Genomic DNA, 27,256 nt, shown 5'->3' on the forward strand with positions numbered 1-27,256 from the left:
AAAAGCATGAACATACACACAACGTATTACTATGATTAAGCTGTTCAATGTGTACAACTGGATAATAGTAGAAGATGACACGCTGGAGAAGAACAAGTTAAGGACTGAAGCTGCTTGAGAAAAAGGATCCATGTGCCAAATGGGAAGGAAAAAACTAAGCTCATATTGGCAAGCACACCCACAGAGAAGATGCTGAAGGAGGACAAATGTGAAGAGGGATAAATAGGAAAAGGGGCTCGGGCTGATCCCAATAATCTGTGTTCCAGCCAAAGCATGCTTTGAGCTCAGCCCTGTCAACAAACCTTATGATGAATGAAACACTTGTCTCCTTCGTCCAAGAAATAAAACAGCAAAATTTGAAGCTGAAATCAAAGCATGTGAAAGGCTGAGAGAATTCATCAATTAGAAAGGGTTTAGGGTATACAGGGAACGTCTTGCTATTCTGCAGATTCTAACCTCTTGATTAAATATTTCACTCTTGCCTCTGCTAGCAACTGATTCCAAAACTAAACCTGCCTAGGGATGCTATAAGTCTTACAGTTCCAAGCTGACTCTTTGGCCTTGTTTAGATAACAGTGCTCTGTATGTACATAGTAGCCTCAGAGGACCAAAAAAAGATGGGAAAATCCTGATGTAACTGACAAATTATTCACTAACACTTTGCAGACCAAACCCAAGATTTGCTATGGATTTCAACTAGGAGAAGGCAGAAAACAAAGTAGCTGAGGCTCTGTGTCAGGATGGTCACTTTCTTCTACTGTCAACCCAGATTATAGAAATTCTCTCTGGAGATGATGAAGTCCCAGATTACCCTGAGTAGGATCTTTAACCAAGATAAAAGAATAGGGCTTCTTTATAGATGGGAGCAGGCATCTCTGATGTAATTTTTTCTGCTGCTTTTGCTATTACTCTGTGTCAGCTGTGCATGCCCAGCAGCCTGATGAGCACCATGACCCCGATTCTGAATTTGGCAGAAAGGAGATGGAGATGGGAAGCCTACCTTATGCCTTTGGGACAAAACTACGTAAGACAATATATTTAGTGTTGGTGAAGGTGTCAGAAAAGCTGATTCAGAAGTAGTTTGCTGGAACCAGGGCATTCAGTATCTAAGTCAGATCTATACCACGGCTCCAAAGAGGATGAAGTTTGATGTAAGGGGCAGCCACTTCTTCAAAGTGAGAGCCAGGTTCAAACTTCTTTGAAGACAGCACACTAAAGCCAAACTGTGGTGAGAAAGAGCAATAGGCTGAGCCAGGCACCTTGAACTTATTGTCTTCCGCACAAGTTACTGTTCCAGGAATGACTACAAGTGGTAAAAACATCAGAGTAGAGCTGAGAAGCCTCTTAGTATTAATCTCCTCTTTTCTACCCCATGTTATCCGAGTGCTAGGTATGCAGAAGAGTAAGGATATTCCCAGAATCTGATCTGGGTTTGCTTTTTTCCACTTCTTTTCTTGTTTTTTGCAAAGAAAGGCAATGTCAATTAAAAAAAAAAAAAAAGTAAAACTGACAATCATGTTTTCCTTGGCCTTTCAGTCCAACACAAAGAAAAATACAGAACAGGATATAAAGCGTATGAATTATCAATTTGCAGCCTGAACGACTTCTTTAGTTCTGCATTTCAAAGGTTTCCCTTTTTTTTTGTAGCTGCCAGTTAGTATGGTTGGAAGAAAGCCCAGATAACAGAAGTCAGAAGTGAGGTGAGGTGAAGACAGATGGAATAAATGAGCTGAGAAGGCACTAAAATAAACTTGTCGGAAGTCACACCGTAGTAGAACATTTTTTTAAGGGGAAAGATGACTAATTTGTCCAAGACACAAGTGTAAAAACAAGTCTGTTAAAAAACAAAACAAAACAAAACAAAAAAACCCTACCCAATGAATAAACTCACCCCAAAAAAAACAACAAAAACCACTCATCTCCCAAAAAAACCCCAAAACTACATAGCAGGAAGAAATACATTTCTGTAACAGTAGCTACAAGTGACAACTTATGCTGTCAGAACCACTGTTCAGATATCACTCAGCCTTTATGTTCCTGTTACTTTTATTTGCTATTTTGCATATGCACAAACATATAGATGTATTAATTTTCTATATATACTCTTACTGGTAGATGAATATTAGAGGCTGACCACAGGAACATAGTGCAGGTTGTAGATTGTCCGTATATGGACCAAATCTTTGAGCAGAACAAAGTAGCTCTGTTCCATTGCTTAGATTAAAACAGAACCAACCAGGGACAAAACAAGGCCTACAGGCTACAGTGGATCATATGACCTGGCCCAAAAGCTAATCCACAGCTCCAAAGCACTTTCACACAAAATCTAATCTTCTGGGCAAGTGTTGGATGGAGTATTACTACAAGAATATATACAAAAAAGAGGGAAAATTAGTCTTAAATTATAAAAAAAATTGGGGTTTGATGCACTTGTAGAATGAGCTGTAATATGCATAGATGTGACAAAGCCTAGATAAAGCCATGGCATGGGAAAAGTAATAATGTTTATGAAGAAGGGGCATGAAGCTAACAATATACTCACCCCACCTATCTCAATTACAAATAAAAATGATAAAAACTATCTTACATAGCCAGCCCCAAGGAGCTCCACCACACCCAGTGGAGTAACCATTTCTTTCTGACAATAACCAAATGATGAGAGGTCAGTACAGAAAAGTCCTGTGAAATTGTTGGGAGTAGTCTCTGGAAAACTCTGTGGGGTGGAAACAATAGATCTAATTTGACATCATCCTCACCTGGTATGCACATATTGCATCTGCATGAGGTGAGTGGAAACAACTAGAATAACATACTATTTATACTATTTTGCACAAGTAAGATGATAGATAACAGAAAATCTAAGTGGAAAATGAGCCAGAGTATGAGTGCTTAAAAACTTGGGAACTAAAGAGGGTTTAAGTGGCATGAGGGGCTTTCTGCTGGGTGAAAAGGAACAGTTGCCTGGATAACAACAAGCAGAGTCAGATGAACTAAATTTGAAGGGAATAATTCAGGTGTTTAAACATAGGCAGGTCATGCTTCCAAGATTTGCTAAGGCATCCAAGCCCCCTGCAGTGTTCTGGGAGGGATGATGCAGAAAATACAGACAATCCATCCACCCATCTGGAGCAGCAGCTAAAGGCTGGGGTAATCTCAGCAACATCTGGAATGGCACTAGATACCAGGAGTTTAGCTGCCAGAGTCCTTAGTATTTCTCCCTAAATCCAGGACTTCTTTTCTTCTCTGGACATAAACATCAGAGATGCTCTCTATGGCTGGTTACTGACATTCACTGACTGACAACTAGCTGAGAATAAAAGATCAGTTGTCAGTTTAACTTCTTAGAGAACTATGAAAAAGTCCAATTTAACCATGGATGTGGAGGTAGGTCATAGAGCATGCATGTATTTCTGGCTGTTGGTAGGGGTCTTTCAAGAGTCTGGGAAGTTCTTCTAGACCAGCAGTAGGAAATAGGAATGGGGAAGAAGGCAGCTCTGTGGGGTGAGCAGGGAAGGGATGGAAGAGAGGATGGCTGCACTCAGCCCATCACTGAGCATGTGGCTTTGACTGATTCTTCAGCAGGAAAGTGCCCCTATCCAGCCATTAGCATGAACTTTGCTTACAGCCTTGTAAGCCAGCATGATGTATTTCCATATCTCAGAGATGAAGCTCCTCAGGGGAAAATCTGGAATTTTATTACCATGCAAATCCAGTTGGGATTCTGTTCCCTAACTTCCCCATCCCCCTATCCTTCCCTTCTCTGCCTAAAAATTACTTGGGTGTGCAACCACACTTTTCTATATTTCCTCTTGAAGTATCCCAGAAGCATTATTGGTCTTGTGCAGATCGGTATACTCATTTAACTCTCTCCTTAATAGTTAAAATTCACACCCCAAACTTGCCCAACATGTACATGACTGCAGCTTCTGAAATTATCACCTTTTTCATTGGATTTTTTGAATGGTATGTAATTATGATGGCTTTATTTATCTATTTATTTTTAACAGGCTAATTATTTGCAACAAATGAAAGGATAAAGTCAGACTCAGGATGAAAAAAATTCATCTGTTGAGTTCTGCCTCTGCATCCTTTACGCCCCTGGCATTTTTTTCGTCAGCAGAAATACCTTAATACTCGATCTGGCATCTGATAGTCAATACCACAGTATGCTAAGCTCCACATTCTGGTAATTGCTGTTGAATGTTCCATTTTTTCATTCACAATCGCTGTGGGAGAATTTTTATAGTACAGGAGATGTAAATACCATGTAAAAGGATCAAAAGGTTAGTCAGAAACTTATCTAAATCACAGTAGCCCCAGATAAAGTTTGCCCCATTGCTATAAATAGATTACCACAAGTAATGTAGGGAAAGAGTTGATTGTAAAAGGAACCTTGCACCCTGCAAAAAATTCAGTATATACCAAACCCACCAAAGATTTTTTTCAATAGTTAAAAGCCTTGCATACAGCTATGAGTACAAGGAAACCATTTATGTTATTTAAACAGGAACAAAAAAAACCACAGAATGCTTGAAAAGTTTTGCTGTTTCCTACCTTCTCCACTGCTGTGCAAATTTCACTACCTTTACATATATTATTTCAACTCCAACACGTGCAATGCCAACAGATTTAATCCTAAAGGCATTTGCAGCTAGAATTTCTTACATAAGGATCGTAAATCTAGAATGGGAAGCCTGAAATCGTTAAAGTCACATATTTATAAAATCATATTCAATTAGGTTAAAAAAGTGCAATTTCTGTCATCATGTCATAAAAAGATGTGTTTTTCTCTCAGATCTACTATAAAGAAAAGCTCCCTATATTGTTACAGATAGAGGCTGTTTTCAATCAGTTACAAGAAGCAATCCAATTACTGGATGGTTTAGTGCAGTAACTGACTCCAGACTAATCTAATTCTTTTAGGTCTCTAAAGATCAATTGATCTGATTTGTTTCCCTCCCCAAAGGCTGTTTAGGAAAAAGTAGGCTTAAATACTTGGAAATGAAATACAAAGCTCTGTGTGCTTTCACACTACTTAGGTCATTTGGAAAAGCTGGAACTCAGGATAAATGAGTGCTGTCTTGGCCCCAACATCATGGGTTGCTTTATGGGAGGCCATTAGGATCACCACGCCACACTGTAGATTACACACGCATGTGATAAGTGCACACCTGCTGAGAGAAGAGTGCAGGGAAAATATTTTCACAGCTTCTAGAGAACTATTCAACTTTCAAGAGCAGTGCAAGTGTGTTTTGGCCTTCGCGGTTTTTCCCCTGGAAAATAAGTATTTTTCTCCAGCAGTGATCTTATCATTTCCTATTAGACTGAGCAAGAGTCATGCTGTACTATCCAAGATTCACCTATTTGCAATTAAAGTTGCAATGGACATAAAATAAGAAATAATTCCTGCTGTCATATCTCACTTTGCTATTTCCTTCGCTTTGTTTCAGATTTCTTTAAGCAATTTTGCTGGTGCTAAGATGAAATCTATAGAACCAGTGGGCACTTAGATAATGGTATCCTCATGTGCCTGAGTATTTTAATAGACTTGAGTAAATCCCTTGATATTTCTGCACCATTTTTATAACTTAGGCAATTCTCAAACAATCTCTTACTAGTCCACTTGCATGTTACACTTTCATCATATCATGACTTGATAAATTGTGAAGCAGGTTTTGAGTTTTTAAAAACTATTGTAATAGTAATCAGGGTTAAGATGTCTAATTTAAGTCAAAATCAGACCTGACCCAAACTTGGACTCTCAAATCCAGAGTTGTAAGATAAGCTTAATACTTTTCACGTTCTGTTTCTTGTATTTATTGTAGGCTTCACATTTGTCTGCCTTATCTTTCATGGCAACATTTGTGCCTGAGCTTGGCTGCCTGTCTCAGGCTCCATTCTTATACTTATCAATAAACAAAAGGGCACTGCAGCTTATGCTCAGCATTTCTGACTTCATGCCATGTGCTGTTATAATAAGATGTCCTCTGGAAAAATTCCCTGTATATCCAGCACCATGATAGTCAGTTCACCCAGCACAGAGGTAACTAAGTTTTTCACCCAGCTTATCTATTCAGACTCTTTCCGCTGTTGCAAAGTCGTGTCGTTAGATGGCTATGTCTGTAAAACAAGGAAACCTCTTCTGACAGGTCTTTCCTTGACTATTTATTGCATACTAACCTGAGCATTAGACGTTGTTTACCTCAGTATTCTGTCAGTACAGCAGGCCATGCTATTTTATTAAATTTGCCTCTTTTTTTGTTTGTTTTCATTGTCAACGAAGGTTTTCACTTAAGAAACAATTTTCAACAACGTTGCAAGTGTGCACTGCAGCCTACAAGTTTTCCTTCCCCAAACTACTGTTCTTTTACTCATTTACAACAGATCACTTATGATCCAGTCACTAGTAAGACGCAAAGGATACCACTATTTCCCATCTATGGGCCTGCTTAGATAGATGTACTTTTGAAGTGCTTTGAAGACTCTCTCTGGCTCTGTTGCTATGACTTCATTGAGCAGTTTGTCCCCTGTATGCACCTGTGAAAAATGATTCACAGATACATCTGGATATCTCCACATAGGACCCTGGAGGGTTTTGACCTCTCCAAACTTTCTTTCATGATTATGTGCTCATAGGAAAAATTGAATGTGCTATATCCATCTCCATCGAGTTCTCTTCCACCTTAAAGGACACAAGCAGCTTATTTTGCATCATTTGCCAAGTTATTTGACATGATAACATAAAAATGTGACATGCTGGAAAGCTACCAAGAGATTGAAGTTTATTTCCTAACTCGGCTGTGGGTTAATTCTTCTCTCTCTATGGCAGCAGTTGCTTGTAATGAGCTGTACACACATGAAACAGTTTCCAGATAAAGCTTTCCCCTGATGCAGCTTGTAATACAACTTTGGTGAAACAAAAATGTCATCTTTGTTGTCAAGAGTGGGAGTTACCAGTCATCTCGATGGCAGTAATTGCTAATTTGGGTCTGGGGCTGCTGAAGTGAATTTTGGGATCTCTCCTCTCTCTTTTCCACTGCACTGAGCAGTGGGGAGCCATAAAGATGTTTTTCATGGGACGACTGCCCTTGTTTCCCATTGACCCAATTCACAGCTCTCAACAGAATTAAATGCATGATAAGAAAAAAGCATTTCATTGTGAAGTTGTAAAACTGACCCTCTTCCCCATCAAGAAGCCCCTTGAGGAAGGTGAACAGATCTCAAAACTCAAAACAGCTCCTTCTTCATAAAGTTTATAAGTATTTTTAAAGGATGTGGAGGAGTCTTACTATATGCAGCAAGATAATGTTAAAATGCACAGGTTCTCAGGAGTTGAAAGGATGCTTTTCCTACAAACCCTCTCTCTCTTTATCTTATCTGCATGGAAAGTAAACAGACAGTCCCCATTACCTCTCGATATCAGTGAGTCTGGAAGAGTCACGGAATCCTTTAGCAAAAGGGTTGCTGTCAATTTTCAACTTGGTTATCTGAGAACACAGAAAAGAGTAACATTACACAAATTCAGTGCTAGAGTACTGCAGCATACAAAGTGTTAACCAATCCATCCCCTGTGAGTTCACTGCTAATTTTATCCCAATGTCCTGTTTGTGTGCTGCTCCTGAGACATGGCAAAACGGGGGAGGCAAACCAGGGTGCACTGCACATATGGCTGTGGAAAGACCAAAGGGCATGGCAGGCTCAGCCTTCCTGTTGACCGGAGCAGGAGGAGCCCATCCACGACAGCATTGCAGCTTCCAAATACTTTGCCAGCATCAATCAGGTTGTCTTTTCCACAAGCAGTACAAATCACCCCACCAACAGCTGAGCCTGCTTGGTGGAGCTGCACATCAACCAATACAAACTCAAGCGACCTGAAGCCATGGCTTCACATCACTACCACCTTTTTTTTTTTTTCTGGGATGGAAATGTTCTCAGTCGGGCATGCCAGAAACCACACAAGGGCAGTTTAACTGGTTTTGTATGAAAAGAGGATGAGGAAGAGAAGCAAAAATGTGGGGAGAACTCAGATTTAAAGTGACAGAGCTTGGATTGAAGGAGTAACCCCACTGAAACTATCACAGTCTTGAAAAACCACAGATCATGAATAAAAACTTTCTTCCCTTCTTCAAAGGTAGCCATAAACCTGCCCAGTCATTCAGTCATCCCTTCCATTTTGACTGAGCAACCCATTGACCAGGAATCTCTCCTGTCCAAAACATCTAAGCTCCCCTTTGTGGTGAAACTTTTCAGGCATATGGTGGTGGCTTTCAATATTTTTTTGAGGACCAGGAAAAATAAATGCACCATTGTTCTTGTGACATTTTCTGTCTATCCAATGAATTTAGATTTGCTGAGTAAAACCTGAGACATGTAATATTTGGATTTTCTAGCCATACTTCTTCCAAGAGCTAAAAATAAAATTGTAAGTGGGAGTTAGAGCTTGATGAGAGAAAACACAGGATCCATACTGCAGGACAGCGAATGCCACCCACTCTAGTTTAAGCCCATGAAAACCAACAGCTCTCAACATTTCATATAAAGGGACTTCGTCAGCCAGACTTTCCTCAAAAAAACCTGTATTGAAGAGTGTACAACCTCATTTTTAATAACTGGGGCTCAAGACTCAGGAAAAAAAAAAAGGGGAATCTTTTCCAAATCCTGAAACAATGAAAGACTCTCATCAAATAAATATATTCCAAAATGAGGTGACTTCTCCCTTAAAAAAAAAAAAAAAAGAAAGAAAAGAATAAAGAGGACAAATACATATTTATATAAAATATAAAAAAAATAAAGAGGACACCTGGACCTAACTTTTAATCCTGTGAAAGAGGTCTTCTGAGGAAAATACAGAGAGGAAGGGACACGCTGGCAAACAGAAATTCTGAGTTTTTAATTAATGGTCTGCCAGTGGTCAAATGCTATGGATGTGAGTGCTAGTGGAGGGGTTGAGGTTGTCTCATTGCTCAGGTACAACTGGTGGAAATAAACTTGAAGTCTTGTCACAAGGACCTTGAAACAGCTCAGAAAGTTAGTTATAGGCTCATTCTACTTTTAAGACATCCATAAGCCCTCTGGTGGTGTTGCAGAGTGGTAAGTTAGTGCCTCACATCCAGTGAAGATTTTTATGGCAGTGTTTTGAAAACCACCTTGAAAAAAGACAAGCTCTAACTAGTTCCATTGACTGAGATCACCGACACACCAAGCCAACTGCACTACAGAACAATAAGGATGCCTGTTCATCTCTTGAGCATATTTTCACCAATCAAACTTACATCTTCTCAATATTAAAGTTTTGGTATGACATCACAGGAGAAATTTTAGTATCCACCAAAGCCAGATGAGGCTCACAATCATTTATGGCCATATTTTTCCTGGGAGACTGTCTCACAAACAATCAGAGAACATCTGCTAGAAAGCATTTTAAAATGAAATCTGACCTACAATTCAACTCTGTGGCAGTGGTTTGACTGTTGAAATAAATGCATGCCCTTTAAATCTTAAATTATGAGATAGTTTGTTGAAAGTGTAATGTATTTAGCTTTTATCTAATAACCTTCAGAAATGTAATCAATCCCTCCTTAAAACAGTTCTGAAAGAAATGGCAAAAATGAAAAAAGGCTCCATTTTCATTAGTCATAAATAAAATGACAACATCAACCTCTAGGTGTTCCGGAGATGTTCCATTGAGAAATTTTGCAGGACTCAATGTATGTGCTTTGGGAAAGTTAGTTTAGAAACATCTCTAGTGTAAATATCATTGGTAGACACAAATCCATCCTACAGAAATAAATTCTGAGTTTAGCTGGTTTTGTACCTCTTATGATTTTGTTTTTGGTTTCTAAAGAAAGTTACATGGAAAAATCTGTCTGTCCAAACATTATTTTCTTGAGATTACCAGGTGCTGAGTGCATTTTCTGCAGCATCCAGATACAAATCTAAGTCTAAATCAATATATTAAAGCCTTAAATCAGGATGTGGGGTCTGTTCTAAGGCTGACTTAATAATATTATTATTATCTTCAGAGCTTTCTTGACACCCTATGCATTTGTTTCGTTTTATTCATAGCATTTCAAAATTACTTTTGCTTCATATTAGGAAATGCCTACTTCTTTAAATAATCCAGCAGGTACATTAACTCTGTGATGCTTCCCGCCCAAATATTTGGACAGTGCTATATTTTTCTTTATTCTTAGTTCTTTAGGGAACTGAAGAGCAAAATAGGTGGGTCTTTTAGAGTACCATAGTCAGTAAGTCCTTAAAGGATGCTCTGATTCACACTGAAAGCAACAACATATTTCCACTAACTTAAAGTCCAATCCACCATCAAGCAGAGCCTCTGTTCTCTGATTGTTTATAGACTTCCTAAAATTACTCAATAGCAATCCATTGTTATGATCTCCTCCATTTTGTATATATTATTCACTGGCATGCAAATTGAAATTCAAACATCTGGATGTAATCTGGGCAGCCTCTGAAAAGCATATCTCTGAATGACTTTCCCTATATTTGAGCCTTACAGCTTAATTAGTCAACTTTTTAAGCCCATGAAATCATCATGTGCAAACCAGAATCTCTCTCAGCTCATAGCTTGTGGCATGAAAGATCACTGCAAATAAGAATAGTTCTTTAATGAGCTATAATTAGAAAATGACTAAATGTTAATATGCAAGCAGCTTTTTATAGACAGAGAGGAGAAGATAAAAGAAAGCCTCTTACTTGCCATTTTTACTCTCATGAATAAGCCTTACTGCTCTTTGAAGTCTGTACTACTACTATATATTCAGGAATTAGTCATGAATGTGAACAAGATTGGCATGGAAAGGTAGGTTAAAGCAGAAATTTTCCTAGTTTAGATTGGGCAGAAGGAAGTTTTCAGCAGGATGGGATCTAGTTGCATCTGTTGAAATTAGGAACTCTACTCACCAATTGATTCTGGTAGGCAGTAACAGCAGTAAAAACTGTTTCTGGAAAAATGAATGTTCGGAACTCTTCTGATTTCAGATTTAGCAAAGAAGCTGTGTGATCCTTCTTCTTAATGATGTGGACCCTTGGCTGGTACTTGTGCATGGAGTTCAAAATGATCTGCAAGGAAGAATGACAGAGCACTGTCCTGAGAGGAAAGTTGACAGGGCCCTCAAAAAGGCTCTAAAACCTTTTATAGTGGGGGGGTAAGATCTAATTAACACTGCAGGGGAAGTGTCTGAAATCTAACCAGCCAGGGGCTAGTTTTCAAAGCAAATTCTCCAGCTCCTTTGGAAAGTTCCAGGAAATGAAGGTGAAAAGCAGGCATCCCAGAAGCTAGCCTCCTCTCACTCCTACGCCACTATTGAGCATGCATTTCTTGAGGTGTAAATACCTGTTCCTACAGGTGAGGTATTTTACATACAGAATTAGCCACTGACAGAGTGTGCCCTGGTTGGCAGGTGTGAATATGGGCAAGAGTTCCCACTTGCAAAAATGCACAGGTGCAGAATGAAAATACTCACAAATCCCTCAAAAAAAAAAAAAAGATGGAAAAAATTAGACTCATCCAAAAACACAGCACAAACTGTCTGACTGAAAGTAAAACTCCACGTAGTTTTTCACTGTGGCAAACCTTTAAAACAAACTCCTTCAGAGGTGCTCATCACCACAGACTACCAAAAATGCGAACAAGGAGGGAAACCAGTACGGAACCCCCAAATGACTAGGTTTTGCTATTTTATCCTCATTAATAATTGTTTATGAGCTCCCAAAACAATTCTAAACCTAAGGTACCAGCCAACCAATTTCAACATTCACTGGAGTCAAACCAAGAGTCCACCTTGCTTCAGTTATCACTGGCTGGAGACCTGTTTGGTGGCCTCTAACCACAGTATTACAATATAAGAATTAAATACAGAGCTCAGGTCACACCAGCCCTTGTTTTGGATATAATCACAGTCACAAGACAAAATTGGCAATGGTGTGGGTGGTTCTATTTTGCAGGGGCCATAACGACATTACAGTCAGCTCTGTACATCTGGAATAGCTAATATGCATTCCTCAGGAAGTGTTAACTTTAGCTGAAACATAGCAGGAGCAATGCAGTATTTCATGCTAAGTCAGTGAGAAAGGTTGCACATTGCATTGGAGTGGAGAGCTTAGAGACAGCTCTATCATGGTTACAATTTACATCAGTGTTTTTCTTTGCTGCTCCTTTGGGGACAAATATTGCCAAGACTCACACTGGGACTTTGTGGGGAGGCACACAGCAACATGAAAGACATTACAATGACAGTGAACCATCATCCTGAAAGTGTTGCATGTTTGCTTTAATCAGCTCAGGTCCTTTTCCAAAGCACTTCACCATTTTATATAGGAACACAAACAACGGCCATGAGCCTTGCCTTTAACACCCTTAGTACTTTTCCTCCTCTTTGTAACATTTTTTCTTGCCATCCTAGTTATTTGGAGTGCTCTAAGCAGATGAAAAAGACATTTTAAAGCAGGGTGTGTGGATGGTGATGAGCTTACTGAGGGGTTGGCCCACAGACCTTGGTGCTTTCCATTGCCTTTCATGGCCATGATATCCATGCCAAGGCATTCTGAGCAGCAGTCAGACAGAAGGAGGAAAAAGTCAAGAGCAGCTCTCATACATGCTCTTTCCTTTCACTCCTCTCTGAATGCAAACTGTGATAAAGGAACTACATTTCTCAAACAAGACCGTGTAATCCCTTATGAAAATTTTCAAAAAATAAAGTGCACATAGATAGCATCCCTTGTCATGATACTCTACATTCCTCATTCCCACCACAGGCAAGTCTGGTCATTCACGTGCAAAACAAATACTGAATGTAGCCAGGAGGTCACAAAAGACCCATGACCAAGGTAAATGTCACCATTTCTTTCCTGTGAGGGTCTGTATGTGTAGTTCTCCACCTGCACCCCCACATAAGCTGCTGATGACACACAAAGACACTCCTTAATATCCATTCAACATCTTGTGTTAGGACCATAAGAAAACAGCCCAAAGGAGTTAGATCCACAGGATGTTCCTCACAGAGTAGCCTCCAAGAGTGGCCTCGAAGCAGTCCCCTTCTGTATGGTGTAGCTATTAGAAAATCCCTTATGCCAGCTCAGTGACAATTCTGTGGGCATGTCCCAAGAGATACATCAGGTGCCCATATACTCATGGCAGCCCCCTTGCACACACTTGGTGGCAGACACAGGCCCCCAGCCTCTCCATCCAACTTTGTGCTAATAGCCTGAGTCAGGATAGCTCCTTATAGGATCCTGACTGCTGTAAGGTCAGGCAGGTTTGTAGGCATCTGGCTCCCGCTGGCTATAGCCTGTTCACCAGAGGCAATCTGGATGCCAGCTGCAAAATTTCAAGGTTTTGAATTCGGGAACTGTGCTGTGAATGTCGCTTTCATATTCACCAAATAATAGTTTTAGAAGTTTTCTTTCTGAAAGCACGAAGGTTCCTAACCTCTTCCTGGTTGAATAAAAAAACTTGGGCATAACTCCTTGTGGCTATTCCACACACCCTGCTTTCACAGTTATTTATTACACATGTTCATAGCTTTGAGTTTGCTTTTGCATAGATTCATGTGTTTGAGTAAGTGCCAAAAAACAATTCCAATAATGTATACACTCATGGTTCACCTCACCATAAACAAGAAATTATGCCACTCCAATGAAGGGCAATGAAAAGTCCTAAAGCAAGTACTCTGTGTGAAAAATATCACTAAAAAACCACAGGAAAATGTCACATTCATAAATATTTCATGGTCAGAGAAACGGCAATTACTTGCTTGGCTGTAAAAATCTAGAGATAGGAGCCATTTCCTTTCTCTGGTAAGGATATCTGAAAGTGTTTCCATGGAGTGAGCTGTATGCCATGCACACAGAGATAAGACTTGTGCCTGAGGCTTGGGGAGAACATGTGCGTAACTCTGGGGTTACACATGCTGCTGACGGTACACAATCAGAAATGCTTGCCGACTGCAAAAGTCTCAGAATAAGAGAAAACAAACATATGCTAGAACAAACAAATGTCTTTCTTCTCCACAGATTCCTTTTCAGGAAGTGAACCACCCTACAAATAAACCATAATTGCCTTAACACACAAAATTGCCTTCTGGATGGTGAAGAAAGCAAGCAACTAGAACAAACTAGAATCAGGTTGGATCCATTTTTCCCTACCTGTAACTAGTATTTAAAGGCATCTTTTGGGTCATCCAAACTTCCTCAAGAGCAAACACGCCTTATAAAACATAATTAAAAAGTGAAGACTGGCTCTTTCAAACTGAAGGGAGATAATTTGGAATGTGTTTCAATTCCCTTATTTTCTTCATGCACAGGAGTTCAGAAATGCCAGGAGCCATAGATCAGTGAGCCCTCCTTAAAGGCTCCAGAGGTCTGATTTCTTCCTTAATGCTGCTGATCATCCAATGATGGCATTCGCATAGCTTTAGTAAGGCAGCACATAAAACCTGACATCCTAATTTGGAACATAAACTCCCATAAAATCTTAAAAAGAGAGTGCTCTTTGGAGGGGTAACACCTGTCACTGGAATCTCAACACAGGATCAAGTCTTCATGGCTTATCCTTAACTGAACACACAAAACTTTCTATTGTTGCTGGCTGTCCAGAGCCTTTGTGTAAAGAATGTGATTAACCTCTGCTTCTCTGGAAATTACAGTAATTTCACGATTACAAGCCTCACTGAGTATAAGCCGCACTTCCGGGTGCCAGCAACTTTTCATTCTTTGTCCATACATAAGCCTCACCTGATTATAAGCCATACATTACAATACAGAGTGTGATAAAAGGTATCTGTTCTATCACCATCTGTTGAGGGTGGGGGCACTGATCCTTATCTCAACGGCAGATATTCTGCTAATGAGCCATCCATTGAAACCAGGAGGGGCATTGTTCTTTATCTTTTCACAACCCTTCCTTCCTCCAGCAAGTAATTTTCTGCTAATGGCCAATTGAGTCCCACTGTGTGACTGATAAAATTACTGCATCCCATTGGAAGTTGCTCCAGCCAGGGGGAAGAGCCCAACATTTCTTACCAAGATAAAAACAGAGGTTTTGGGACACTAAGGGAGCCCCTTTCTTCACTGGACTCCAGAGGAAAATCAGATTTCTCCACATCACCACTGGACCCCCGGAGGGAAAATGTACCTTCTGCAGGAGCACTGCTTCAACTGAATCACATCTGTCACTGCAGGAGGATGCAGCCACCATTTAATGGGACTGCTACCAACACCCTGCCTGACGGGGTGTCAGGTTGTATTCTGACTTTGTCAGGGTTTGGAGTTTGTTTCTTTGTAGTACCTTATTTCTATTTTAATTTCCCTAGAAAAGAACTGTTATTCCTAATTCCCATATTTTTGCCTGAAAGCCCCTTGATTTCAAAATTCTAATAATTTGGAGGGAGGGGGTTTACATTCTCCATTTCAAAGAGAAGCTCCTGCCTTTCTCAGCAGACACCTGTCCTCCAAACTAAAACAGTAACTTTTCGTTCTTTGTCCATATATAAGCCGCATCTGATTATAAGGTACACTTTGGGTTCAGACCAAAATTTTTAGTCAGATCGGTGTGGCTTATAATCGTGAAATTACTGTAATGGGAAGGCCGCATCTCAAACACTACAGATCTTTTTCTCCTGCTGCCTGTATTTGAGAAGATTACATCTTCTTGGTCTGCCACATGTCTCTGTTCCTGACAGCTCCTCAGACCTACTTCTTCCCACTCCTCTGGGCTTCGGGGAACTGCAGCTCTCCTAACTAGTTTGCAATATACTGCTGCAAGCCCTTTATTAGAGATACGCATGGCCCCTGTTATGATGAAAAATGCTTCTTTTCAAGTGCTCACATATACTGCTCTATCATCACTTGGTGATAGAGCCCACAAATCTTCAGCTTTGCCCTTCTATAGATTATGAAATGAAAGAGAAGAAAAAAGCAAAACCATTCTCCACCAGTCTTAAAGAGAACAACAGTGGGAACTGGGTTCAAGAACAATATACCACAGAGGGATCTCTACAAAAGAACAACACAGAGGCACTATCTATCTGAGCTTTCTCTTGTTTATTTGTTTGGGGTTTTCAGCTATTTTTGATGCTGTTATTTCTAGGACGTATTTTAAATTATCATGGCCATGGTTCAATTCTCAGTTCTTGAAATGAGTGAAAATTCTCTTTTGGATGAGAAACATTTGCACAAAACACAGCTGAGAGAATCATCAAGCCCAGAGGCAAAAATTTTAGCTCGTTCTTTACAATTTGGAAGCCCTACCTAGTCGCTCCTGCACTTTACGGGCACTTTTAGAGAGAGGACAGGGCAGATGATACCTATTCTTACCACCTACCACTAGGCAGTCAGATAACTAAAGGAGCTGTCCCCACAGATGGAGCATAGCAGGACCCCATGACAAGCAGTTCTGAATCCTATTTACCATCTTCCAGCCTCAGTGTTTGTGACAACAAACTGGCACCAATCAGAGCTGGGACCTGTCTCCTTCAGAGGCCCAAATCCACCCTGTGGCACCTTAACTTGCAGTTAGCCTACAATTATTTTAAGGGCAATCGAGGCCTACTTATGTTTTATATTTCTATAGCCGTGCTTTGGTGTCAGGTCAGTATTTTCTTCTGACTCAGCCCATGCTGTGATGAGTCTGGAAGTGAAAGAGCTCTTATTGACAGACCCAACCCTAATGAGTGGCCTGAAGTGGCCTGTAGAGAGCTTCCAAACACGTATATAAAAGCACATGGATTTGCTGGCCATGGCACGTGGCAGAGCATACTGCCAAGTCACAGCAAAATGCAAGCAGAAGCACAACAAAATGCTCATCTGCCTCCCTTCTATCCCTTGCTCTGATGCTTAACTCCACCCTGAACTTGTCCCTGATAGATGTTTTGCCTCTCATGGAAGTAGGAGCATGATTTGAACCATTGATCCAGGCTCTACCTCATGAAATATTACAGAAAATCCTGACTTTGAAAGTTGTGTGTTCCTCAACAACAAAGGAACCCAAAAGGACCCTTAAACATGTTAAACCAAACAAATTCAAGCTTCACACAACATCTCCCACCACTGTGGTGTGAAAGGCTGGCTAAAAGATGTATAACATGGGGGCCAAGGCAGCCTTTCCCCATGGCAGTCTCTCTCCAGTTTAGCCCTGTGGCACAAGCAAGCAATTCCTTGGTAATTTCCCTTTCCCACCCACAGAGCTACTCACATGGCCATGCTGATCCAACTCATTGTTGGTGAGTTTGACTTTTTCGAAGGACACCATCTGCTTCAGCAGTTGCTCTCCTGTGAATGGGGAGTCAGGGTGCACATATAACCTAAAAAACACAGGGAAAATGCCTGCTCAAAATAAAATCACCTCTGGGCTTCTGTGTGTGCACCGCCTGTGCAGGAAATTAAAATGCGCATATCATTTTGCTTTCAGGATACACAGTGGTTTCATGGTCATGGACTCCTGAGAGCTTAGTATAGTACAAATCTGCTAGTAAAACATGACACCATCTCCCCCAAATTAATGAATTCCTGAAATGAAGTTATTCATGAAGGACAGCAAAGCAGATTACTTATTTAATTCATTGGAACTAATTTAGAATCCTGTATCTGAGTCCTAGACTGCTCTTAACTTACCTATTATTTTATCCTGCTATCTAAAATGGAGACACTAACATTCCCTGTTGTGTCTTTTCCCAATTGATCATGTCTTTCCCCACAGCTGTACTAACAAGCCCTTAAAATAATGATGACTACAACTCCAGGAGAAAAAACATGGTGTCATGACAGAGATAATGGGGAAATGCAAAAAAATACATTTTTCTTTATATGTAACATTAAGCCATGATAACGATTTTAACCTGCACTCGATCACACATTCACTCTGGTGACATCTGTTTATAAGAGACTGAAGGCTGCAGTCCAGCACAGTGGTCTGACATGAAAGATTAGTTGCAGCTCTGTTATTAACAATTCTACACTTGGGAAATTAAGCAGAAGAAAAGGAAGCAAGAAGACATGTAGACACAATAAAATATACATTATGACTACACTAATTACAAGTGTCATGCTATTTAAAGGCAATCATTTTATAGGAATAATGTATTGCTGAAAATTATTAACTCAACTGTTCTTTTGTGATGGCAAATTAAGAGCTGGACTAAACCTTCAGCTAGTGCAAACCAGCCCTATTTTGCTGCTACCTGCATTGGTTATCACCCACTGAGGGCCTGACTCTTATTTTGGGTGATGTCTTAGGCCACACAAATGACTTTCTTCCATTAGGTGGCGGGGGGCAGCACTGAGCTACCAGGTTAGATAGATAAACATTTGCCCTTGTTGTTGAGCTACGATTCTAGATTGTAAAAACCCCTAAACAGTGGGACATAACTCTCCAATAGAGCATGCTGATCCCTAATCAAGGAATGCCCATACTAAGGACACTGGGGAGAACAGCCCTGTTGCTCAAAGAGGAAGGAGATTTGATCCCACATTCCAGTTTTGCCAGCAGAATCACAAAAGACAGCAAAACTAAAATTTTACCAGCACAGCTTGCCTTAGATGTGCAGAATGTTTTTCTTACATTGATCCAAAGTGCAGCTTGGCTGCTCTAGCTGTGTCCATGGGAGGGATGCTGAGCCAGGATTCCTGTCACAATAAATATTCCTAGCATGCAGGCATCCTCACTGCTATTGCACTGCAAAGCTCATAAAAAATGATGATGTATATGAAATCCTAAGACCTAGAATCATGTTATGTCAAAAGAATCTTAGCTCTCATGAAGACTAACTTTGCCTTCCTCTAAAAACCTGGAAATTTCAATATTTAGAGCTCTGAATTGGGGAAGACAAAGCAAAGAGAGTCCCAAACAGGCACTGCAACTTTTCAGCCAGCCTTGCAATATACCTTTTGGTTTTTTTTCTCTCCTTTTGTAGCCTGACTTCTAATTTTGAGTGTCTGGATGGCTAATAATGTTTACTGTGATCACAGAATGTCAGACTCAGCAAGGTTTAGGACCAAGAAGCTAAAGTATTTCAAATATTTGTGGGGAATGAGTAAAGATCTCCCTGTACTGAAAAGCTGAGCACAATTGTTTTACACCATCAATGGTTAATGCTTGGCACTACTTTAAAACTACCAAGTGCCTGTAAGCAGAAGGCTAAGAGGAAAATTTCTGAAGGATGGACACCAGAATTTCAGCTACTGAAAAGTAGTAGCAGACTTTACTTTTCTTTACCCATTTACTGCACCCCAACAATCCCACTGAAACACAGAGTTCCACCTGGCAAACTACACTTATTTCCCACACTTCTCCCATAGCCCAAGCTTGCACACCTCAAGGAAGAGGGTTGAACACTTGACACAGTGATTTCTGAAGTAGAAGTTGTTGGCAAGACCACTAGTGCACACAAGCAAACAGGTCAGTGAGATAAATGTGCTCATTGCAGCATGGCACAGAAGCTTTCCCAGAAGCTTACCTGGGATCCGCTGCCTAAGGCCAGCCAGATGTGAGGGGCTCTTCACTTTGCTTCACAAAGTATTTAGGAGCCATATTTGGGTGTGAATTTACTCTGCAGCATATAATGTTTCATAATATATGCAAAGTTTGGGTACTGCTTCTTTCTTGTGTATTTTGGAATGCAACACTGTACTTTCTCTATTTAGTGTAACAGATGGTCAGGTCCCACAGGTCCCATGCATGCTACTTTTATTTACCATAATGTCTCAAATATTTTTCAAAATATAGTATCTTTTAAAGGTTTCCTGCCTAGAGTTCCCCATAAGTCTGCAAACACTAAGTTCATTAAACAAATTATTGTAGACAAATACAGCTTGAAAAAATAGAGTAACAGACTTTTGAGGAAAGGATATGAGGCAATAAAGGAAGAAGGGCAAATAAAGGTACATGCTGAAACTTACTGAACTGATGTTTCCCACAGTGTTAATAATGTGAAAGACAAACACAAAATATCACATAGGAACTCTATCCCCAGATACCACTTTAGAAGGTTTATGAAAGACTTTCTGAAAAATATTTTTATTTAAGTGTTCATTGCAACATAAACGTGTTCATTGCAACATAAACTTGTCTTCAACACTGACAGCAGGAAGAGAAGGATAAGACTGGTTTTAATGGAAAGTTCCCTGAAGGGCTAATCTGTCAAAGAGAATCACAGAATACTTATTAATTTGAAAAAAACCAAAACCACAAAAAACCTCTACAAAACTATCATAGTCGAGAAAATTATTTTATAGTGGAAAGAGTAAAACCATCAAACTAGTTCAATCCAAAACAATCAACTAGTTCAAGTCTTACACATAGTCACAATGCAACTCCTGAATTATTCCCCTGATGTCACTGCCTGGGCAGAAGCAGGCAGTGATGTGTTTGGGGAGTAAGTACCTTACTACCAGTGCCCAGATGCTAAACACACACAGACCTCTCACTGACACTCCTCAAACCAGGAGAGGTGAAAGACTGTGTTTGGAGGACAAGAAATCATAACTTTAAGGGTTTCTGTTACTGGAACAGGACCAAACTTATTTCAAGGTGGGAGGAGAACTACTTTCATTCTCGTCATGCAAGACTGAGGCCTCCCACCTGAAAAGATGCATTAACACTCTAGAAGAAGCAGCAGTAATGCAAATACTGGCACACTGAATCTCTTGACATCCTTTTTCTCACCAGAGATGTATAAGGAGAGTAAAGTGTATAAATGTATATGTAACTACTGTCCACACAAAGAAGCTGTTTCTGCCTGTGCTGTGATCAATAGTCTGTTTAAGCATCCCGAAAATGAATCAGAAAAGGTGTACATTCACACATGGGGGCAAATCATCCTGAAAATGGAACAGCACAAATAGGCATTTGCACATAGCGGCACTGATCTGCTGAGGACTCACAAAAGTTACGGCAGTATAATAAAAATAAATAATAAACTTCAAGAAGGTTCTATCCAATACTCAGTAGGGCAATTGCTAATTATTCTAGTCTCTTGTCTTACATTTTATTATTTCCTTGTTGATCAAGTCTATGCCAGAGAGAGTATGAATTAGAATTCTATTTAAAGGCATCCCAAAAGGGGAGTGAATAGAAAAATAAGAAGGGGCAAACTCTGCCTTAAAACTGTTTCTGTTCTTCTGTTATTTCTTCTTTTGATGCTGACTCCTTTGGAGCAGGATCTGTGTTTTTTCTTTGGGTTTTGATCACTGCCCATTACAATACGTCAAATGAAGCCCTCAGACTTTAACCACACGGCAAGAAGTAGATTTTGGCCATGAAAACAAAGCAGATATAACTCCTAGGTTGCTGTCTTTAATCACAGCTTCTCTGCTTGTGCTTTTTATTTGTTTACTTTCCTGAACAGCCTTCCAGAAAACTCCAGTCACCAAGATTTCACTTCAACTATTTATATAAGGAAATCGTGCAGAATTTGGTGCCTATACTCACACACATAAGAAAATTTGTTTCCGTTTCTTGCATTTCAATTATAATTTCTGTCTCTGTAATAAGCAAGTTCTTAACCCTGGGCTAAGCCACCTGGAGCAGATCTGTGTCCCTGCACAGAGCTCTCCACAAAAAAGTTTCTTTGAAGCCAGAGAGGCATCTGCATTTTTTCCATATCTCCAGCTCTGACTCAGCAAAGCCTTTCGACATGTGCTGCAGTCTTACTGGACTTGGGGACTGAAGTAGGTACAGAAGTGCTGGGCTGAATATGATGAAGTGTGGGTTTCCTCTGAAGTGCTCTCCACTGTACAGCCCAGCACTGCAGCCTCAGTTGCCCAGTGCTTAAAGGAATCCATCATTAATTACATTAATTGAGTGATTTTAGGAATTAAGTTTCTAAAACATTTGTTTCTGTTGAGAAAATGGAATTTATTTTGAAGATTTTATTTCACAGAGGGTTTGTTTCCCAATGTCTGAGAATATGTCATTATTTCTCAACAAAAAGAAAAGTAACTGTGCTGACGAACTGATCTGTACTCTGCCTGCTACCTAATAGATGATTAAAATCAGGAATAAAATCATTCATTAGCAAGTGCTAGATAGGTTACAGAAATAATATCATTTCAAGCATAAACAGCAATGAGCTGTTATTTATTTCTATACATTTGCTTGGCTGGTGGTGTCTGCATCGCTTTAAATTATGAGGACAAATATTGGGGGGCAAATCCAAGAGAAAAATCAATTTTTTTTAAAGTTCTCTTATCTGAATCATGGCACACTTCATTTAAAAAAATTAGAAAACAATATGTATAAAATAACTCTTAACCAAATTCTGCATGTCTTGGAATATTCCATATAAAACAAATCTCAAGAAGATATTTGAGGCTAGATTCTGCAACACAAAAATTGAAATCAGAGTTTTGTAACCAACTTCGATGAACATTGACTCAAAATCTCAGAGCACTATTCGCAAACAGAAGGGAAAGATTAATACAAGATATTTCTTGAAAGGAAAAAAAAAAAGGTGAAGAGAAATAAAAGACCAGCAATAAAATTTACAAACCTTGCAGGGAGAGGAGGGTCAGCTTTTCCAGCCACTAACCAAGAAGACCTGTGGTAGGCATATCTATATCTTTTATTGTCCACAGGAACTATATCCATTAACACGATATACTTGGCCTCAGGATCCACTCCAGAGAAGGAAACCCTGATCGTAGGAAACATTCTCCTGAAAAAAGGCAAATCAGAAAGTAAGTATTTGGGGAGAGAACAGAAATAAGAGATCATCTGAAAAGTTGCTAAAAGTAAGAATTATATTTAAATCCCCTGAGAAAACATCAAGCATTTGTTGATTTTGCTTCCACAGGATGGGAGTTATATCTTGTGCCTCACTAATATAAGGAAACAAAAAGCAGCTTGAAATTGAAATAATATTTGGGAAGCAAAAAGACAAGTATGGTAGAAGTGAAAAAAGTAAAGGAGAACTATTCTATTTGTCTGTTAGCTAAAGGTACACAACGATTGCAGAAAATAGTTATAGCTAAGGTACATAGATAGTTAGAAATTTGGATTTTTCTTTTAATTATTTTTTACAGGATCCATTCTACTGCAAGGAAAATATTCCAGAAATTATTTTCATTGTTATTCTCACACATTTTAGATTAGTGTTTTCTTAAGCCTGCTCACAATATTTTTGAACAAAATTTTCAAAATGAAAACACTTCTTTCCTGTACTAAACTTTTGACAAAACACAATTTTAAAATGTAAGGTTATCCTGTAGACCAGAAATAAAGTTAAATAATATTTGTTCAAAATTATTAAACCTGCAAGTAAAGTTTTTTAACAAAGTTTAAAATTTTGAACTTTAAATAGCATATTTTATACCCATTTTAAAAAACAAAACAAAACCATATACTGATAGAGCTCATCAGTTAGGTAAAAAAAAAAAATCTTCTGGCAACTAAGTTAATGAAAAGGAACTCTGGGAATTAAAAAACTCGAAAAGACATTTGGCTTCTCTGGACTGCGTTTGGCTGACCCAAACCCCACAAGCTTTACTGAAGAAACGGCATCGTTTAAGGTAAGAAGAAAGGCTGGAATTCTTTTGCGCATTTTTTGCAGCCGAGAGAAAACAGCAAACCAAACCAAGCTCTGACAATCACTTCCCCACGACCCCACGTTTCCCTCGATCTGTACCAACCCAGCGCCTCAAAATCACCGTGGGATTTTAGTCACAAACCTGATTGTTAGGGAAACAGCACCACTTCCCTGCCGCCAGGACGCCCCGGATGGATTTCAGCCGATCTCGCCGCAGCGCACCGCACTCGCTGCCGGCCCCGGCCGCTTCTCCCGCCGTCCCAGCGGGGCTCCGCGCACTGCACCACCGGACTGGGCCCACCGAGGGGCTGTGGCAAATATGGGGTTTCACCCTCCTCTTCCTCCCCTTAACCCAGCCGCGCTATTCTCCCGATACAAAAAAAAAAGCGGGGTTTTGGTAACTTTGTCTTCTTTTTCCCCTGTCTAAAGCCGCTTTTCGAAAGATGCCCACAGGGAAACTCCGGGACTACCCAGCCTTACCTCCCGGATTTGGTGATGATCATCTCGGTACCCAGTTCATGAAACTTGTCCCAGAGCTCTTTGGTCTCCAGGCTGCAGGAGATTTTGGCCATCTCCTCGCTGGGGATGATGGGGGTGGTGGGAATGAGGGGCTCGGTGCACAGGGAAGAAGGGCTGCTGCTAAAATCCCCGTGAGGATCCAGGCTGGATAAATCACTCAAAGGCTGAGCGCAGGAGGATTTCTCAACGAATTGTTCTGCAGGGTTTGAGGAAAAAAAGAGAGAAAAAGAGAAAGAAAGAAAGAGAAAGGATTCAGCCAGGACAACGCGACTACTGAGACAAACTATTAAAAAAAAAACCCCAACATATATATATATATATATATATATATATATATATATATATAAGGCATTCATCGTTCAACTGTCCTCGCTCTGCCCCAGTACACCCGCAGACCCGGCCGATTCTTTAGGCGTCCGCTCATCATTTGAGTGTGGAGGTGGTGATTTTCGGAGACGACCTCCGGGAAAAGCTTGTAGGGGCGCCGCTCCCCCGAGGAGCACTAGGGGAGACGCTCGGGGGGCGGTGGGAGCAGCACGGGCCAGACTTCGCCGCCGCCCGGCTGTGATCCGCTCTGCGGTGCACGATGAGGCAGAGCCAGCCCTGCGCGCTGCCCGCCCGCCCCCCCCCCCCCCCGCGCCGCTAACCGAGAGGTTCCACAGAAAGGTCACTAATTCTCATTAAAACGGGAGCGTTGGGCGCCGAGGGGCTGCTGATGGCCAGGGTCACGCTGAGGGAGCACGAGAGGCTGCTCCTGGATTGCGCCGCTGTCAGAAAGCGCAACGCAGAAGGAATTCGAGCGCGGCCGTGCAGGCTCCACATTTCCTTCGCGAGGAAGCGAACCCCAAATACTAATTAAACAGCGAGCACAGGCTCACCCTACAGGAAAGCTAGGTCTGCCTTTCTCCCAGCCGTTTCGCTGACACTGAACCCGCTCCTTTGCAGAAACAGGCTCCGGGGGAGCTGCGTGCGGCCGCGCAACTTACGCGGGTGCAGTAGCTGCTGCCGGCGCTGGCCGCCCGCCGCGCCTGGCTCCCGCCCGCGTTACCACCCACCACCGCAAGTCCCGGGAGGCTTCGGGCGCTTCAGCAGCTCCGTTGGGAGTTTCCGCCGGAGGCGAGGCCAGGAGGGAACAGGGCTGCAAAGGCTCTGCCCGGCTCCGCGATGCGGAGACGGATCCGCCGCCCGGCGCCAAAGAGCGGGAGGAGCACGAAGGTGCCCTACCACTCCAGGGAAAGGTTTTGCCTAAGGCTCCAGTTAATAAAAACTGAGTCACAGGCAGTTGTTTCCCTTCGATTTTTAGTTGAACGACATGAAACTAACACTAAGTTTAACACAAATCCACGTTAATACGCCGACCGGGAATACTCGGCCTATATTAGGACCCAGACTTAAACCGGCGCTATGTTTTAGTTATGGCGCTATGTTAAAGTTCACTATGAATCCCTAGACTATGTGAAATCTTTTGAGACAGTTGATTAGGTGCGGCAGACACTGAGGAGCTGCCTTTTCTAAATTCTTTTAAGATTGAGTGTAATCCTGTTCATCGGCGCCCTGAAAGCTTAACACATATTTTGTAGTTTTCTGCGAACTCCTGGATACATGCAGGGATGACAAACCGCAGAAACTTGGTGGGGAGGGGGGCAGGAGGAGGGCGGGTGGTGAGGAGGGAAATATGTTAACGTTTTTTAAAAGTTTTCAGGATTCTGAATCGAGACAACAGAATAGAAGCGAAATCGCTTACCCGAAAATCGCAAACACTTACAAAAAACTCCTCCCGGTCTCTGTAGAGCAAAAAATCCTATATGAGCCTACATCGAGGAACTGTGAAGGGATTTTCAGTTCGACGCACAAGTTTTACTACTCCTTGTAAGCCTAGGCACGACAATAGAGTCTGTAATTCGACTTCAGAACCAGGATGAATTTGCAATAAATATTTAAGAGATCCATTTCGTGTCAGTGAAGAGGAATTGAACTACCCTGAAGTGTGGGATTATTCTACAAATGGCGAAGCTGGATGAATAAGAGGCATTAAACTAAAACTGGAGGAAATTATGCTATAAACAGCCTAGCTAAAAACGACCGTGGGTGATGAAGGCACTCAACCTTCCAGTTTAGGTGGTGCTGCTTTGCAGGGGAAACCTTCGGGCAGGAGGGACGCGCTGCTGCCCGGCTCGGCTGCCAGAGCGCTGAGAAGGGTGAGCCAGGGCGGACAGGGACAGACGGACGGAGGGTAGCTCCGCACCCCACGGACACCGGCAGTCACCCCCGTCCCCACTCACCCAGAGGCTTGATGGTGTTCTCGGGGGACTCCTTGTCCTTGGAGCTGCCGCTCGACATGAGGGCTGCGATGGAGAAGGCGTTGGCCCGGGAGGAGAGTTGCGGCTTGGGGGGCGGCGTGTACTCCATGGTCACTGTGCGGGGGCGCAGTGGTGTGTGGTGTGGTATGGCTCGGCGTGGTGCTGCCCGGACTGGGTGGACGGGAGGACCGGCCGGGGGTGGCGAAGCCGGGATACCGGGAGCACTCTGCTCCCGGTGCCGCGCGCTCCCCCGCCTTAACGCGGGGCCGCGGAGATCCTATCGGCCGGCGGCCAATCGGCACCGGGACACGTCAAGGGCCCCGGCCCGGCCCGGCCCGGCCGCGGGGGAGGGGGCGGAGGCGGAGGCGGGCAGCAGCAGGAGGAGGGAGGGAGGGAGGGAGGGAGGAAGGTAGGTGGGGGGGGAGAGAGGAGAGAGGGGAGGGAGGGAGGAAGGAAGGTGGGGGGGGAGAGAGGAGAGAGAAGGGGAGGGCTCTGCCCGTCCACAGGGTGGGGAGGGGGCGGCCGGCTCTCGGGACTGCTCCCCGCACCCGGTCCTCTTTTGGGCACCTCAGCCCCGCTCCCCACTGGGGCCCCGCCTGCGGTTCGGGTAGCGCCCTCCGCTCCCCTGAATCCCGGGGGCGGGAAGTGGAGGCAGGCCACGCGGCTGGGGATGCTCCCGAGAAGGTCCCCTAGGCTCTTCGCTTTGCCGAGGCAAGAAACGGCCGTGAGGCGCTTGAAATGGTGAAATGTAATTGTGGATTTTTTTTTGGTGCGTGTGTGAGGGTCAATTTTCTCTTTTACATTCAAATATTACAAGACCACGGGTTTCAAAGCAGCCGTTATCGTCGTTGCGTGCTTTCTGTTGGGACAGAATGCTCCTTAAGGCTGATCGTGCCC

General features: G+C 41.9%; 1 protein-coding gene across 1 annotated transcript in view; it reads right to left on the reverse strand.

Moving 5' to 3' along the window:
* TBX20 (T-box transcription factor 20) overlaps window positions 1-26,565 on the reverse strand; it is a 37,101-nt gene extending 10,536 nt beyond the window's left edge. Inside the window, exons 1-6 of the mRNA XM_033069058.1 lie at window positions 26,342-26,565; window positions 24,021-24,255; window positions 22,506-22,670; window positions 17,213-17,321; window positions 10,924-11,082; window positions 7,411-7,487 (exon numbers count right to left, since the gene is read on the reverse strand). Of these exons, the coding sequence (XP_032924949.1) occupies window positions 7,411-7,487; window positions 10,924-11,082; window positions 17,213-17,321; window positions 22,506-22,670; window positions 24,021-24,255; window positions 26,342-26,468 (872 nt within the window). The 5' untranslated portion in view covers window positions 26,469-26,565. The remainder of the gene's footprint in view (window positions 1-7,410; window positions 7,488-10,923; window positions 11,083-17,212; window positions 17,322-22,505; window positions 22,671-24,020; window positions 24,256-26,341) is intronic.
* Window positions 26,566-27,256: the final 691 nt, after the last annotated feature.

This window comes from Catharus ustulatus, chromosome 1 (assembly GCF_009819885.2).
Source record: "Catharus ustulatus isolate bCatUst1 chromosome 1, bCatUst1.pri.v2, whole genome shotgun sequence".
NCBI lineage: Eukaryota > Metazoa > Chordata > Aves > Passeriformes > Turdidae > Catharus > Catharus ustulatus.